The sequence below is a fragment of the Grammomys surdaster genome, unplaced genomic scaffold, assembly GCF_004785775.1.
Source record: "Grammomys surdaster isolate TR1022 unplaced genomic scaffold, NIH_TR_1.0 371, whole genome shotgun sequence".
NCBI classification, from domain to species: Eukaryota; Metazoa; Chordata; class Mammalia; order Rodentia; family Muridae; genus Grammomys; species Grammomys surdaster.
Window position 1 is genome coordinate 631,173 of NW_021604790.1, and position 16,855 is coordinate 648,027.

General features: G+C 51.3%; 2 protein-coding genes across 3 annotated transcripts in view; both read left to right on the plus strand.

Moving 5' to 3' along the window:
• The window catches only part of Ttc25 (tetratricopeptide repeat domain 25), a 29,954-nt gene extending 24,584 nt beyond the window's left edge, over nucleotides 1-5,370 (plus strand). Inside the window, exons 11-12 of one of the 2 annotated variants that reach the window (XM_028780553.1) lie at nucleotides 2,375-2,459; nucleotides 4,813-5,370. In XM_028780553.1, the coding sequence (XP_028636386.1) occupies nucleotides 2,375-2,459; nucleotides 4,813-5,204 (477 nt within the window). In that variant the 3' untranslated portion in view covers nucleotides 5,205-5,370. The remainder of the gene's footprint in view (nucleotides 1-2,374; nucleotides 2,460-4,812) is intronic. The other variant, XM_028780554.1, reaches the window with a different exon arrangement.
• Nucleotides 5,371-9,120: 3,750 nt separating this feature from the next.
• Nucleotides 9,121-15,928, plus strand: Cnp (2',3'-cyclic nucleotide 3' phosphodiesterase). The gene is made up of 4 exons (XM_028780526.1): nucleotides 9,121-9,229; nucleotides 10,428-11,097; nucleotides 13,063-13,202; nucleotides 14,487-15,928. The coding sequence occupies exons 1-4, from the start codon at nucleotides 9,227-9,229 to the stop codon at nucleotides 14,934-14,936; spliced, it is 1,263 nt and encodes a 420-aa protein (XP_028636359.1). The 5' UTR covers nucleotides 9,121-9,226; the 3' UTR covers nucleotides 14,937-15,928.
• The last annotated feature ends 927 nt before the right edge of the window (nucleotides 15,929-16,855 follow it).

Below are 16,855 nucleotides of genomic sequence, written 5' to 3' on the forward strand. Positions count from 1 at the left end.
TCTCTCTCTCTCTCTCTCTCTCTCTCTCTCTCTCTCTCTCTCTCTCTCTCTCTCTCTGTGTGTGTGTGTGTGTGTGTATGTGTGTGTACATGTATATGTACATCTGGAGACCCGAGGTTAACACTGGGGATCATCCTTGCCGTCTCCCTCACCTCAATCACCGAGGTGAGGTCGCTGAGCAAACCCAGAGCTCGCTGTCATACCCAGAGTAGCCTCACTAGCTAATAACCTTACTGACTAGGATCCCCTGGTTTTGCCTGTTGAGACTAGAATTCCAGGAGGGTACCACATCTACCTAGAATCCCAGGTTCTGGAATCCAAACTAGTTCCCCAGATTGTGCAGCAAGTGTATATGACCTCGACACCATCAACTGATTTTAACACTTGCACTTTAAGACTGCTATGCCCTCCAGGGCCAGCTGGAAGCATCTGGGTTCCCTTTCTCTTGCCTCCACCCTGGTCTCTGGAAGAAGGCTCTGTAGAGCTAGGAAGGCCTTTGGTATCCTCCCTGTGGGGTTCTCCAGCCTTTGGCTGCCCAGGTCCCAGCCAAAAGCTAGCTTCCTACCCTTTCCCTAACAGACCATCTTGTGCCCATGAACAAGTGCTTTAATCTCTGTCTCGAATTTTCTAAGTCTTCTTGGGTTTGCCTCCTCCAGGAAGCTCTCAGCCAACTCCTAAGTGTTAGCTTCCAGATCCTTTCCCAGGGGGCCCTTCCTTGACCCCCTCAGTTTGCAGTCACCCAGCCCCACCCAGGAGGCAGCTGCTAGCCTACTTTAAGACTTCGAAGTTCAGTTTCTTAGTCAGTAGCCATATTTCAGGTGCACGGCAGCCACGTGTGGCTGGTGGGACCACATGGTACAGACCTAGAGTAGTCCCACTATTGCAGACATTCCTGTTGGGCAGTGCTGGCCTAGACTAGAAGTGCCAGGGGCAGAGTCCACAAGTTAAGTGAAGCGAAGCCAAGAGGTACTTCAGGCTAGTCTAGCCCACCCCAGTCTCCTCCCAAAGATACTGTTCCAAGTGGATATAGGACCTCAGCCAAGTCCAGTGATGCCCACTTCAGGGGTCCCCACCCATCTACCTCGTCCTGCTTACCAGAGTTCTCAGGCACTTTCCACAGTGCCGTTCTTGAGGCATACAGATACAGACATCCCTCCCAGTAATCATCTACTAGAGTGGGTTTGGATGGGGGTGCCTCTCCTCTGAAGCAGGCCCCTGGCTGAGAGGCGAGAGCACACAGCTCAGCAACACTGACATGGCCTAAGGGGCCAGACTGGAGATACAGGTAGCAGGAGCTTGAGCAAGAACAGGCCACCTTGACAGTGAAGACCAATAGGAGATAGGCCTCAGGCTGAGCTTTGGAGGACAAGCAGGATTGGTCAGGAATAGCAGGGCACAGGATGTTGGGGGGGGGGGGGATCTGGGAGCTGTGCTGGAAGGACAGGGGATGCCAAAAAAGAGACCTTTTGGGAAAGTTTGTGGTGTATTTGGATAGACTGTAGCGAGGCCAATACTTCCATATTGCAGTAGAAAAATCCCTCCCAAGAGACCCCAGTGGGTGCCCCTGCTTCTTCTGTATTTCTCAGGGTAGCTTAGGCCTGCCATATTGCTGCCCAGTTCATGTTGAGGGACACCTCAGAATTCCCACCTTCACTCCAGCCCTGCCACAGGCTCCACGAGTCTCACTTATGGCCTCTCAGACTTGATCCTCATGACCACCTACAGAGAGCACAAGTATTTACTGAGCACAGTTAGTGTAAGGTGGCTGAGTCTATTCATGGCTGACTGTGATCCTGGCCCCATAAGAAGCTTGGTGTCTGCAGGAAAACCAAGGCAAAAGCATAAACCCTTGTTTGTGACCAACACTGTAAGAGACCAAGGAGATTGAGAGGAAAAGCCCTGGTCTCCTGGGAGGCAGGGCTGAGGTTGCCTTGAAGGTTGGGCAGTGACTTCATTAATTGGTCCTCAGTGACTCCTTGTGGGACCAGGTCTGAGACCTCCACCTCACCCACCTGCACTGTCATCTCCAGACATGAAACCTGATAGAGCAGGCCCTAGAACCATGTTGCCCACCAGGCATCCAGCTACATGTAGCCTAAGGCTGCAGTTACTGAGCTCAGTGCCAGCCTCTGACAAAGATGGAGAGGCTCTTCAAGACCCCACAGAAAGCAGGGCGTGAGACCAGCTTGAACCACATACTTAATGAGACCCTGTTTCAAAACAAAGCAACCGGCTGGGAGTTGGTGGCACATGCTTGTAATCCCAGCACTTAGAAAGTGGAGGCAGGAATTTGAGTCCAGCCAGGAATAGAGTAATAGCCTGTCTCCAAAAAAGAAAAGGGGGTGGGGTTCACCAGCTCCTCTGCCTTCTGCAGGCCTTAGACGACGCCAATAAGGGCATCATCGAAGAACTTAAGAAAACGAACTACAGGGAGATACTCAGGGAAAAGGCAGAGAGACGTGAGTCACTACCCCTTCCGTCCCTCCCACACCCTCCTCTACCGATTGCCCTTCCTCACTCGCCAGTCATTCCCAAGGCCGCTGCCCTCTGAGTTATGCTCATATAGTTGCCAGCAGCAGCTGTACCTCTTCCTGGATCAGGACGGGAAAGCATTCAGTCCACCTTGGCCTGGCTTTGCCTCCAGCTCAGCTGCCCTGTGACTCTGTTCTGTTCTGTCTTCAGGTTGTTCATGGGGAATTTACCATTTTTATCACTCGAAGTGTGCCAGGTAGGTGTTAAATTCTCAGACAGACGGGGGCTCTGCTCTGCAGGGGCCCACAGCCCACAGGGCCATTTCCCGCAGGGCACAGCAAGAGCAGACACTGGCAGAATGACAGGGCCACACCCAGGCCCATCACTGCCAGTCAGGTACAGTGTAAAACACTGGTCCCTCTCACTCTGCCCTTGTACTGGGTCGTAGGTTGTGTGAGGCTGGTGACTACCAGATCACATGCTCGGGAGGGGAGCCGCCTCACCACTCTCCCAGTCTACCTGACTGCCGTTGCTCATCTGGAACCTCGGGCACTGCTTAGCAGCAGCGCTCTAGACCTGCAGGGAGCAAAGGGGCCTTTGACCCCTCAGGCTCTGCTTGCCCACAGGGAAGGTCTGAGGGAAAGAGAGTCGCATTATGGGCAAGCACAGAAGAAGTATCTGGTTTGAGAAGTATCTGGTCTCCATTTGGTGTCCTGCTGCCAGGCATTCTGGGAGTGTGGTAGGCACTACATCCCTCTTTTGGGGAACACTGTCAAAGAGGGGCTTAGAAATCCACAGTGGTTTTCAGTCTGGCCATCTACCCTTAGATCCTGGGCTTCAATCACGATTCCACAATGATTTCGGTGACAAATGTCCTTTGCCTCACTCTGTAGGACCCTGACCTCTCAGCCATGATGTGCTGGTGGTGGTGGTGGTGTCCAGGAGGACAGAGCCCAGTGTGGATTATTAACTAAAGCCCCCCCACCCCAAGATTCAAGGGCAAGTTCTTCCTTGTCCCCAAGGCTCCCACAGCAGAGCAGCCAGATGACAGCTTGCCCTTATAGCACACATACATGTGCGGATACACATGTGTACCATGTATGTGGAAAACAGAGAATGACCTCTGATTCCAGCCTCATCTGGCTAGTCACATTTGCTCCAGGAATCACCTGCTTCAACCTCCTGAGTGCTGGGATTTACTGGCCGGCCACCACAACTGCCCAGGTTTTTGTTTTTCCGTTTTGGTATGTTGGTTTTGTTTATTTTGAGGCAGTGTCTCGTGTACCCCAGCCTGGCCTCAGAGTTACTCCATAGCAGGAGTCATCAACTCCTGGTCTTCCTCTAGCCTCTAACCACCAAGTCCTGGGTTTACAGGTGTGTGCCTCCAATTCTCAGGGCTCAGGACTCAGGGTCATCCATTGCGCCATCTCTCCAGTGCCTGCCTCAGGGTAGCTGACTTCCTCAAAGAGAGATCAGGCCTCTGTTTGTAGATTGCATGGAGCAATTAAAACGTCACTGGAGCTATGGACAGGGGCTGGGGAGTTGGAGGTGGGCAGGAAAGCAGCTTCCCTTCCTCTGGGCCAGCCACAGGCAGAGGAAAGATCTCCTGCCTTCTCATGGAGACACTTCCTTCTCTGAACAGAAGAGGGCACTGATGTTTATTTTTTTACCTCGGGATGGCCGAGAACCTGTTAAACCACTATTGCTGACTTCCCCATGTCCAGCAGCCCCTCCTGCTCACAGCCTGCTCACATGTTTACAAAAGAACTCAACACTGACTGCTCCCCAGGGACAAATACAACAGTGGCAAGATGGGGCCAGTGGAAAAAAGTCCCCATGTCACATGTCAACACCTATGTCATTTTTGTCAAGGGAGGAAGGACGTCTTTTGCATCACAGCGGTGAAGGCGAGGTTGTGGGAGGTTCTGGTACAGTGTGATGTATCAGAGCAGGAGCCTGTGGCAGTGGCTGCTCACATGGCATGGACCAAAGAGTAAGCACACATGCCATTTCTTGTAGGGAAAGGAGCAAGTGTCAGGAGGTCCAGGGTTCCAGTTCTGGTTTTGATCTTTCTTGGAGGGAGATCGTGGTGAGATCTCCTTTATGCCAGTCTCAGGTCCCCTTGCAACTGCATGGTAATCCAGCTACGGTATGACACATGCATCATCTCACCCGATGCCACGGCAGAGCTTCTTCAGGACCCGAGCAATGACTGGTTCCCTCCCTTGGAAAGAGTGTGACATGTGACATCATGTGACCAAGGCCACCCTCAGGTCTTTGCTCTGAGAAGCACAGGCTGAGTGGTTCACTCTGCCCCAACCGCCCTGTTCTGTTTTTCAGAGGACATCAGTTTACAGATGGATCTGCAGGCAGCGTCGGAGAAGGAAACGAAACGAGGCGGCGAGCAGGAGAAGGTGGTGAAACAGTGGGAGAGGGATCCAGAGAGTGAGAGCGAGAGAGATGACGAGGGCTCGAAGCAGAGGCTGAGGGTGGAGGAGCCAGAAAGAAGCAGCTCGGGAGGATCCAGCAGAAAACTGTTGGGAGACAGTCACTCGTCAAACCAAGGGATCAGGAGAGAGTCCAGGGAAATCTACAGGAGGATCTCGGACGACTCCACCCACCCACCCTCAGAGGATGTCAGCCAAAAGCAAGAGAAGAAACCAGCAGAAGCAGCCAGGGGGGAGGTCCAAAAGTTGGAGAAAACAAAAGAGGAGGAGAAACCGAAAGCCTGAGGTACTCAACAGCTGAGGAGGGATGAAAACTGGCTCAGTCGGCACCGGTTCAGGAGCACAGCGCTCCCAGGCAAGATGTTTCAGATAGGAAAGACTGAGAGACTGACTTCAACAGACCACCCCATGCGCCCCTGCTCCCCATTAAATATGCATTTTAATTTTTACAGATCTTGAGTGAGTCACTGCACCGCCTCCCACCCCTTGTCCTCAGTAGGGACCAATGGAAGAGATGAGCCGGTTGGGTGGAGAAGCAGAGAGCATAGAATGCTAAAAGAACAGAAAAAGGAAAGCCCTGAGAACAGAAGTGTTTCTGTTTGCTTCCCAGCCATTGACTCAGTTTCCCCAAGATGTACTGTGTGGAGGGTACAAGGAGTGGGGTGGGGGTATACAGAAACCACAGCTCAGCTGACATCTGTTGTCAGACTGGGCAATCTTACGAAGCCAATAGGCCTTCAGAGTGGGTTGGAGTAAAAGCTGGGCCTGCGAGCAGACTGTCCCGAAGAAGAGTCGGATGTGCCGCCTCCTCTGTGCAGCCTTAGGCTGCCCTGGGAATATTAGTTTCTAGAACAGAAATTCCACTGAGAAGGCTGTGATTTCCCAGAGTTGGTGTGTAAATATCTGGCTTCAAAGGGATCAGGCCTGGGCTGGAGAGATGGCTCAGCAATTAACAGCTGTCCTGAGTTTAATTCCTAGCAACCACACGGTGGCTCACAATTGTCTGTAATGGGATCTGATGCCCTCTTCTGGTATGTCTGAAGACAGCTACAGTGTAATCATACACACACACACACACACACACACACACACACACACACACGGATCAGGCTGTCTTAGTTAGAGTTTTGCTTCTGTGAATAGACACCATGACCAAGACAGCTCTTATAAGGACAATATTACATTGGGGCTGGCTTACAGATTCAGAGGTTCAGTCCATTATCATCAAGGTGGGAACATGGCAGCATCCAGGCAGGCATGGTGCAAGAGGAGCTGAGACTTCTACATCTTCATCTGAAGGCTGCTAGCAGAATGCTGGCTTCCAGGCAGCTAGGATGAGGATCTTTTAAAAAATGTTATTTATTTATTATTATTTATACAAGTACACTGTAGCTGTCTTCAGACACATACCAGAAGAGTGCATCAGATCCCATTACAGATGGTTGTGAGCCACCATGTGGTTGCTGGAAATTGAACTCAGGACCTCTGGAAGAGCAGTCAGGGCTCTTAACTGTTGAGCCATCTCTCCAGCCCAGGATGATGGTCTTAAAGACCATGTCCACAGTGACACACCTACTCCAACAGAGCCACACCTCCTAATGGTGCCACACCCTGGGCTAAGAATATACAAATCATCACGCAGGCCTTTGCCATGTGGTCCAGAAGCAGGGCTGAAGATGACTTAGGCTGGGATGAAGTCAGGATTCCAGACAAGTAAGAGGCAATTCAAAGGCAGAATTACTCTGGTCCCCCAAACTTATCCTCAGGTCAAGTCCAGGAACTTCTGCCTGCTAGACAAGTGTTCTAACACCAAGCTATAGTCCTAGTCCCTAGATAAAAATATTTTAAATCATATATTTATTTTTTAAAAAAGATTTATTTGCTAGGTGGTGGTGGCACACACCTTTAATCCCAGCACTTGGGAGGCAGAGGCAGGCGGATTTCTGAGTTCAAGGCCAGCCTGGTCTACAGAGTGAGTTCCAGGACAGCCAGGGCTATACAGAGAAACCCTGTCTCTGGAAAAAAAAAAAAAAGATTTATTTATTTTATGCATATAAGTACACCACCATTGCTCTCTTCAGACACACCAGAAGAGGGCACCAGAATCCATTACAGATGGTTGTGAGTGCTCTTAACCTGTTGGTGCTCTTAACCGCTGAGCCATCTCTGCAGCCCAAATCATGTCTTTTTAAAATTGCATTTTAAATGAGGCCGGAGAGATGGCTCAGAGGCTAAGAGCACAGGCTACTCTTTAACAGGACCTAAGTTCAATTTCCAGCACTCATATGGCAGCTCACAACTGTCTGTAACTCCAGTTTCAGGAGGTTCTAAACCCCCACATAGACACATATGCTGGCAAAACACCAACACATATAAAATAAAAAAATCACCTACTAAGCCAGATAGTGGCGGTACACACCTTTAGTCCCAGCTTCTGGGAGGTAGAGGCAGACAGATCTCTGTGAGTTTGAGGCCAGGTCAGGATAGTCCTACAAGCAAGTCCGAGTTCCAGGATAGCCAGAGCTGGACAGAGAGATCCTGTCTTAAACAAAGAAATAAAAAGTCCATTTTAATTTATTTTTGTGTGCATTTATGTGTGTGGACCTACACACTGTGACAGGTCTGTGGCAGGCAAAGTAGAACAAGTTGAGGGAGTTGGTTCTCTCCTACCATTGAGGGCCTCGAAGTCCAACTCAGGGTAACATGCTTGGCCATGTTAACAAAGCTATCTTGGGACTGGAGAGATGGCTTAGTGGTTAAGAGCACCTGCTGTTCATCTAGGGGTCCTGAGTTTAATTCCCAGCAACCACATGGAGGCTCACAACCATCTGTAATGGGATCTGATGCCCTCTTCTGGTGTGTCTGAAGACAGCTACAGTATACTAGTATACATTAAATAAATAAATCTTTTTAAACAAAATAAAGCTATCTCGACTATTCCTGAGAAATTATATATAATTATATATATTCGTTTGTTTGGGTTTTTTTTTTTTTTGAGACAGATGTCTCTGTGTAGCCCTGGTTGTCCTGGAACTCACTCTGTAGACCAGGCTAGGCTCGAATTCACCAAGATCTGCTTGCCTCTGCCTCCCAAGTGATGGGATCAAAGAAATGTACCATCATGCCTTGCTATATTTTAATGAAATGTTTAAAAATAGTGAAAGTGAACAATGTGGCCACATCCTCAAAGCTAGGATGTACTTGCCTAGCTTGCAGGAACGCCAGCATCTTAAACATCTGGGCATGTTCTTGTATGCATGAATTTCCAGCAAGAAGATCAGAAGTTCAAGGTCATTCTTTGTTGCCTAGAGAGTTTGAACTTAGCCTGGGCTACATGAGACTCATCTTTAAAACAACAACAAATTTTTTGGGGGGAGGCCAGGTGGTGAGGGTATTCACCAAAGAAGACTGGTTAGACACAGGCGTAAGCCAACAGAAAGTGTTTATTAGCCAGTCTGCCACTACACTAGATGTTTGAGATCCCAGTGTAGCCCAGCACTTTTCTCAGGGTAGGCTTTTAAGCGTAAAAACCACATCCTGCGTTGACATACTTCAGTCAGAAGCAAACTATAGAAGCCAAAATTCAAGGTTAGCACATGTAGAGACGCTCCCAGAATTATAGACTTTGAGGAATTAGGTCTTTGTTTTTGTTTTAGCAGGCGGTGATGCCTATCGGCCTGGTTTCGTGGCCTGAATAGTACTTCCATCACATGTTGGTTGTGTTAAGGGCTAGGGGGCCTGTTTCAAAATTTTAAGGTATCTGACTGCCACATGCACGACTATGCTTCACCCATTTCATCCTAACCTGCCTGGGGACCCAGGGAAGGCAAATGCCTCCTGTTTTAAGAGTTAATCTCACTCCTGGTGAAGTCTTTAATCCAAGCATTTGGGAGGTAGAGGCAGGCAGATCTCTTTACCAGGCCAGCCTGATCTACATAGTGAGTTCCAGGACAGCCAGGGCTACATAGTGAATCCCTTGTCTCAAAGAGGAGGGAAAAAGTTAATCTTTAACTTTTAGGTTAAAGAGGTGGCATGGAGGACTCTTTGGGTACTGAGAGCCCAGGTGTGCTTCTGCTTTCTGCCAAGGCTCAGACCGCTGCTTCCTGGCACCCAGGTTTCGATTGCCCGCGAGCGCGTGCGCAGAGGCTCGGGCTGACCCCGCCCCATCCGCGCGCCCCACCCCCGGGCTATGAAAGGCGCCTTGCGTGGGGCCCTGACACCCCGCGACGCCCGTGTCCCTCGCGCAGGCGGGCGGCCCCGGAGACATAGTGCCCGCAAAGGCGGTGACGGCGGTGCGCCCACTCATCATGGTGAGCGCAGCGCACGCGTGGGGGCCGGGGCGGGAGAGAGGCTAACTGAAAGCAAGAGTCTTGGGGATGCATGGGCAGAAGTAGCTTGCAAACGAGGACAGCAGGTTCCGGAGTTGAAGTCCAACCTCCAAGGCAGCCCGAAGGCAAGGGGAGCGGGGAAGTTTTGGGGGAGTCTCTGTCTTTGGAGAAGGAAATATAGCAGCGGGGAAGAGAAAGTCGATGCTCCGTGGCGACACCAGCTGGCAAATGGGTCTGGGTCCAGGGTAGCACCAGAGAGTCCAGGGCTGTTGTGGAGCCCGAGCTGGGAGTGAGTTCCCAACTGCCTCCTGCTCAAGGCTATAGAGAAGCCATAAGCCAGCTAAATTCTCAAGGTGCACACCAAAGGCGGAAGTCAGTGTAGATGACAATTGAAACCGCTATTTCTTGTTGCCTTTGACAGAGAGGTGCTGCTAAAACGCAGCAGAGCAGGGGGCAAAGATTCTTGAATACAGGTGCCCTGTGCCCCCTAGTCCTACAGATTGGGGGAAGGGGGCACTGAGGGAGCAGAGGAGGAGGCGGTTGTGAATGAAGCCCTTTGTCCAGTGCCCTCCTGCCCTGCCCCCCACCAGCCCTCTGTGGGACCATTGTCCCCCTACATCCAGACAAGAGAGTATTATCTGTTGGTGCCATTGTTGGGTGGAGGGAGGCGGTCTTTGGGTCACCCTCCTCTGCCCTCACCCTCCTCTGCACACTCAGAGAGCCAGGGCAGCTGTGCCTTTGCCCATACATAGAGCCTCAGGCCTCCAAACAGGACATCCTTAAGAGGTGGCAAGAATATATAAGTTAGGGCTGACTGGGAGCAACAGGCACTTGCTGCCCTTGCATGCCCTGCCACCAAGGTGTTTTCTCTGAGGAGTAGCGGAGAGTGATCCTTGGAGCTGGGAGAGTAAGCGGATAGATAGCTTCAGTGAGATTCTCTCTACCCTTACAACCCTGCTGTTGAAGATTCTGAAGGACCTACTGGGAGGAAGAAAAGCCAGTATTCCCCTTCCGGGAAAGCATCCACCATTCAAGGGTGTTTTAAGTTAGGCTTGGGGATTCCTGAACTAGCAACTGGTCTTCCTCTGGGAGAACTAGGCCGAAGAAAGACTAGGGTTTGGTGCTTGTGGGCTGGCTTCGAGGAGCCTGGGCTGACATCCCCTCCTCCCTTCTTACACAGAATACAAGCTTTACCCGAAAAAGCCACACATTCCTGCCCAAGATCTTCTTCAGAAAAATGTCATCCTCAGGAGCTAAGGACAAGCCAGAGCTGCAGTTCCCGTTCCTTCAAGATGAGGACACCGTGGCTACTCTGCACGAGTGCAAGACGCTGTTCATCCTGCGTGGCCTGCCGGGCAGCGGCAAGTCCACTCTGGCTCGACTCATAGTGGAGAAGTATCATAACGGCACCAAGATGGTGTCTGCTGATGCTTACAAGATCATTCCTGGCTCTCGAGCAGACTTCTCCGAGGAGTACAAGCGTCTGGACGAGGACCTGGCTGGCTATTGCCGCCGGGACATCAGAGTTCTTGTGCTTGATGACACCAACCATGAGCGGGAGCGGCTGGATCAGCTTTTTGAAATGGCAGACCAGTACCAGTACCAAGTGATGCTGGTGGAACCCAAGACAGCCTGGCGACTAGACTGTGCCCAACTCAAGGAGAAGAACCAATGGCAGCTGTCGGTTGATGACCTGAAGAAGCTGAAGCCCGGGCTGGAGAAGGACTTTCTGCCACTCTACTTTGGGTGGTTCCTGACCAAAAAGAGTTCCGAGACCCTCCGAAAAGCTGGCCAGGTCTTTCTGGAGGAGCTGGGAAATCACAAGGCCTTCAAGAAAGAGCTTCGACACTGTAGGTGGTTGTGGGGAGGGAGCAGGGCAGCTAAAGCCTTGTACTGTTTCGGAGAGCACCCGCCTTAGGCATTGAGCCTGCTGAGCTCAAAGGATGGGGTCTATGGGTGGAGGATACAGGTAGCAGCTCCCAGGACTAGCCAAAAGCAAGGCTTTAGCGGAAAAGTCATGTCCATAGATAGCTCCTTTCTTGCCTCCCTCTTCTCCCCCAGCACCATCCTCCCAGTCTGGCTCGAGACCACCATCTGAGTCTTGGAGGTGGGAAAACTATGTAATTCTCGTCACCATATGCTATAACCTCAAAGGGAAACCCAAGGGTGACAAAATTAGTTTTAGCAGCAGAATATGTTTCCAAACAAAATATGAGGTGGAAACCTGAACTGCAAAAGGTAGCAAGGACAAGCTTGTGACTTTCCAGAGGATAGGTCCCAGGTCTTGGGCTTCCCCATGGCATGTCAAGCTGTAGAGAACCCAGCCTCATGCCTTCTAGAACATTCTCTCCATGTAAGAGATATGCCCAGAAAGGATATAAGAGTTGCCACCTGTACCTGGCAGGAGCAAGGAGGGTTCTTTCCTGGTAAGGGCTATTGGCTCCTGTGAATGGACAATCTGGGGTAGGGAAGGGTCCTCAATGGTCCCATTCCTCCAGAGTGTTGCACAGGTGGTTGAGTCTTTTTGTTTTTGTTTTGTTTGTTTTTTGGAGACGGTCTCTATGTATGAAGTCACTCTGTCCATCAGACTGGTCTCTGACTTGCAGTTAATTCTCCTGCTGTTACCTCCCCAATACTGGAGAGACAGGCACTCTCAATTTTAGCTGGTCTGCAAACAAACCTCTTCATTTTGTTGCTCGATTCCTCAGAGGCAAACAGGGCCTTTGGTGCCCATGTTTTGAGTTCTCAGAAAAAACTTGTTTCTGGGCTCCTAAGGCTCAAACTGTACAAGGAAGATGGTGGGGAGCCAGCCCACATTTTGTGTAGAGTGAGGGAGCAACCATAAAAGCCAGGGCTTCAGGCCAGAGCTGGTGGTGCTGGCTCAGGCACGATTGTTGCTTGATGCTGGCTTTGGCCATAAACAGCAGAATGCTTTTCTGCTCAGTGTGACGGGAGACAGAGAATAACAAGGCGTGCTGAGAATAGAGGATCCCTTGAAGTGTTAGCCTTTGGGAAGGAACGGAAAAGCTAGAGACTGAATACAGCCACCAAGCTTGGCCTCTGTTTAGAAGCCCAGCTTTGACATCCTGGTCCTCAGCCACCTCCTCCCGGCTGTGCCCAGGGCCCTTCCTGTTTCAGGCCCTTGATATGCTCTCCTCCTCCAAGCCTGCAGGCCATGTATAGTCAGTCACCCCTGGGTGAAATGGATGTTGTAAATCTCAGAGGCCCTGAGGATCTTGGGGGTATGACAACTGGAACTAACACAGTGGACTGACAAGTCAACTGTGTGTCCCAGATGGCTAGTAAGTGGCAAGATGGGTTTTGTTTTTCCACATACCACCTTCTCATCCTGCTTTCCCCTTCCAGGTACGATGCTGGCCTTTGTATGCCCTAGCCCTATGTTACACATGCCTTAGAACTCGGTAGAGTTGTAAAGATCTATACACTGTAAAGCCAGCATGGTTTAGTTTGTTCCCCGTCCAGCATTAAACTCAGGATCCTGTGTGTGCTAGGCAAGGACGGCAGCTGGGGGGGGGCCCGCGCGCCCGAGAACTCCAGATCCTCCTGCATCTATTTTCCCAGAGCTAGGGTTACATGTGTACATCACCATGCTTGTTTTACATGGTACCAGTGCTGGGGACTCAACCTAGGGTGTTGTGCAGGCTAGGCCAGCATTCTGCTAACTGAGCTGCATCTCCAGCTGGCAGCCTAAGAATGTCTTAGTAATGGGTCTGGTTTTGGCCTGCAGTTTCCGAGGTAGGTAGGTGTTGGTAAGCCCAGCTCCTCACCCCAACCGGATCTTTTCTCTTCTGCAGTTATTTCTGGGGATGAACCCAAGGAGAAGCTTGAACTGGTCAGCTACTTTGGAAAGAGACCTCCAGGCGTGCTGCACTGTACAACCAAATTCTGTGACTATGGGAAGGCCGCCGGGGCAGAAGAATATGCCCAGCAGGATGTGAGTTCTCCCCAGGGACACCCGGGTGGAGGTGGGGAGGGTAGGTGGGTTAGAGTACATCCTGGAACTGCTGTGTAGAGCAGAGACATCACACAGTGGTTGAAGAAGTGTGGTCTCCAGTCTTTGGCATAGTCTGTACTCTTCTGTTATCCTTTCTTAGGGACTCACTAGTCCCATCTCTCCCCAGGGCCTTTTTCTTGAGGTAGATTTATGGAGAATGCCAGGCAGTAGCAGGTTCTTGTTCTGGTCTCTGGAACCCCTGTTAAGTCCCAGAGTCTCAAATGCTAAGAGTCCTGTGTTCCAGGGAGCCTATTCTACTGGCCTTGCTCCAGAGAGAGGGAGTGGCTCTTATTAAACCACCCATTCCTGCACCATAGCACACAGCCCATGACCAGATACAGCCATCCTTAACTCCAGGCATGTTGCCTAGTTCCTAACTTCCTTTACCATTGCCTTCCCAGCAGCCTTTCACCTGCGTGCTTACTGGCCAGTCCCCAGGGAAGCGGCAGCTAAGAGCCAGGTGTTCATAGCCTTGTCCACCCGTGTTCTCAAAGCCTAGTCCAGTGGAATGGCCGAATGTCTAGCGTCACTCCTTCCTATTGTCCGTTTAGTAATGCTGAGCACCTGCCACACACCGCTGTTGAGACAGAAGCTCATGAACAAGAGTTTGCAGTTGGGTCCCATGAACTCATGGAAGGGAATCGGGTGTGGCCGGAGGGAATCAGATGTAGACCGCAGTATGCTGGTGGAGTGAGCTGTGGATATACAGCAGTTGCTGATCCAGTCTCTTCACCTACCACGCTGTCAACCCTGTTTGCTTGGAGGCAGGCTCTTGTGTTCCCTCTCTCTCACAAGTGAATAGGCAAGGCAAGAGGTTAGCAACACACTCGGAGCCTGGGGCTTAGTAAACGGGGCTTGTATCCAGTGCCTCTCTGAAAGCCTTTTTCCAACTTTAGCTTGAGTGGCTTGTGCTGTGTATTTGTTTGATCTGCCTTTAAAAAAGACCCCTGCACAGTTGGGCAGCGGTGGCACACACCTTTAATCTCAGCACTCGGGAGGCAGAGGCAGGAGGATCTCTGAGTTTGAGGCCAACCTGGTCTACAGGGTGAGTTCCAGGAAACCAGGGCTACACAGAAAAACCCTTTCTCAAAAACAAAACAAACAAAAACACAACACAAAACAAGACCCCTGCACAGCCACACTCATTTTCTCCCCTGGGGATGGCCCACCCTTGTCAGCTTTGCCAGCTGTCCCTCTTAACGTGAGTCCCCTCTCCTTCCCCAGGTGGTGAAGAGATCTTATGGCAAGGCCTTCAAACTGTCCATCTCCGCTCTCTTTGTGACACCCAAGACAGCTGGGGCCCAGGTGGTGCTGAATGAGCAGGAACTGCTCCTGTGGCCAAGTGACCTGGACAAGCCATCTTCCTCCGAGGGCCTGCCCCCAGGGAGCCGGGCTCACGTCACGCTAGGCTGTGCGGCTGATGTGCAGCCAGTGCAGACAGGCCTTGACCTCTTAGAGATTTTACAGCAGGTGAAGGGGGGCAGCCAAGGTGAGGAGGTGGGTGAGCTCTCTCGGGGCAAGCTCTATTCCATGGGCAAAGGGCGCTGGATGCTGAGCTTGGCTAAGAAGATGGAGGTCAAGGCCATCTTCACAGGGTACTATGGGAAGGGCAAGCCTGTGCCCATACATGGCAGCCGGAAGGGGGGTGCCATGCAGATCTGCACCATCATCTGAGGGTTCACACCACTGGACCACTGCTGTGGACACAGCAACGTGCCTTCCACTTGATTTTTAAGATTTTGGGTTTGTTTTTTTTTGTTTTTTGTTTTACTCAAAGCTAACCTACTTATAACTTTTTAGGAGTCTGTAAAATAACCACCAGTTCCTTGTGTCCACCCTCTTCCCATTAACACTCAGTTCTCAACACAGGTGGGTGGGCAGAGGAAGACACCATTCAGGAACCTGGACCAGGGGTGGTAATAAAAGGGCTGGGTCATTGGGCCTGGATTGGCATCTGCCCAGATGCATCCAGGAACTTGTTAACCCTCCCTTAGCCCCTGGCCATCCAGAGCTGGGCACACACACCTCAGAGCTGCCATACATCATGCTAGGGACAAATGCTACTGCCACAGGAAAACAGCAGTAGCTGTTGAGAGGGGTCGGATCCCCGGGTGCCAGTCTTAATCACTGTAGCCCCAAGGAAGGCTTGGGCTGTTTACTGGGCTGTAAAAGGGGTTTACCTCTCACCTTTGGCCATTCCTAAGTCCCTGTCTCCTTCACACTGTAACTAGGTTAATGGTGTGATTACTAGGGGAGAAAATGGAATTACCAGAAGCCACATCTCTGGTTTCGGTCTGGCCATCTACAGCAGCGTGTCTCTGCTGTGTGGACGGAGGCTAAGGTCAGAGAGATTCCCAGAGAAGCTCCAGCTTTGCTTTCTGCCCAGCCCATCTTGCCTCCATGGTGTCTCTGGGCCTCCTCTAAAGGAGGGGTTGGGTACCAAGAGCCAATGGAGGGGACCCTGAGCTAGCAAGAGTAAGCCCCATCTCCTGCTCATGTGCTGTAGTTCCTGGAGTAGGTACCTCACTCTGCCTTCTGCTCAATAACGGGACCTTGCTAATTGGGTTGTCACCCAAGAATCTGGGATTTATGCTCCTACCCACACCCTGTGTTGCCTGCCTCAGCAACAACTAAGACTGATACTAAAATAAAGCATGTTAACCGCAGCTGTGTGCTATCACTCTTGGCCTTCTATGTCCAGCTCAGTCTTCCCTGGGGCTAGGGCTGGGTACATTAAGACGAGCTTTGTCCCACAGCTTGGGGCCATCGGTCCTGTCTCCCTTCTGCTGGCTGGGCACAGCTGTGATGAGGCTGGGCAGCACAACAGTGTTGGCTTTCATGAAACAGAAAGGAGAGGCTGGCTTCAGACTCATACAGAAGGTGGGGGTTGGCTGGGAGCCAGGACTTGGAGCACAAAGCCTTTATCTGACAGCTAAGACGACCACATGCAGGTGTCTTGCCCCAAAAAGCTCTCAGCAAGGCCCAGAGTTCCCAGCATGGGCTTTGCAGGGTACTTGAGGAAGGCAACCTCGACAGTGCTCTGCTCCTCATACTCAGACCTTCAGTACCCCCCCCCCCCCAGGCTCACAGGCCCTGAAGGCTCAGTAGAACTGCCCGGCCTAACTGCTCTGCTGTTTTGGTTTAAGGCCTCTCTCCCCATGGCTTTCTGTGCTATCAGCACCCACAGTCTAGCTTCAGAGCCTCGTGTGCCTGCCCAGAACAGCAGCTTGACTGAGCAGTGTGACAGGGCTGCAGGTCCTTTCTCCATGCTGCCTCGTATAAGCAGGAAAGGACAGTCCTGCATTTGCAGACAACAGTTTCCAACAGTCTGAGCCTTAAGCCAGCAAAGGCCGGGGACCTGAAGCTGCCTGGAGCTCTTTCAAAGAGCTGAGGTCGGGAGCAGAATTCTGTCCTCATGTCCATATCCCTTAAGCCTCCAGTGTCCTGCCATAAGAGCAGGACAAAGTGGTGGCTCATACATTAATCCTAGCACTGGAGAGGGCTGAGACAGGAGGACTGCTCTATCCTGAGCCTACATAGTGAAAACACACACACACACACACACACACACACACACACACACACACACACAC

Coding starts and splice junctions, on each gene's coding strand:
- Cnp (XM_028780526.1), top strand. Junction 11,098..13,062: donor CAAGAAAGAGCTTCGACACT/GTAGGTGGTTGT, acceptor TCTCTTCTGCAG/TTATTTCTGGGGATGAACCC. Junction 13,203..14,486: donor AAGAATATGCCCAGCAGGAT/GTGAGTTCTCCC, acceptor CTCCTTCCCCAG/GTGGTGAAGAGATCTTATGG.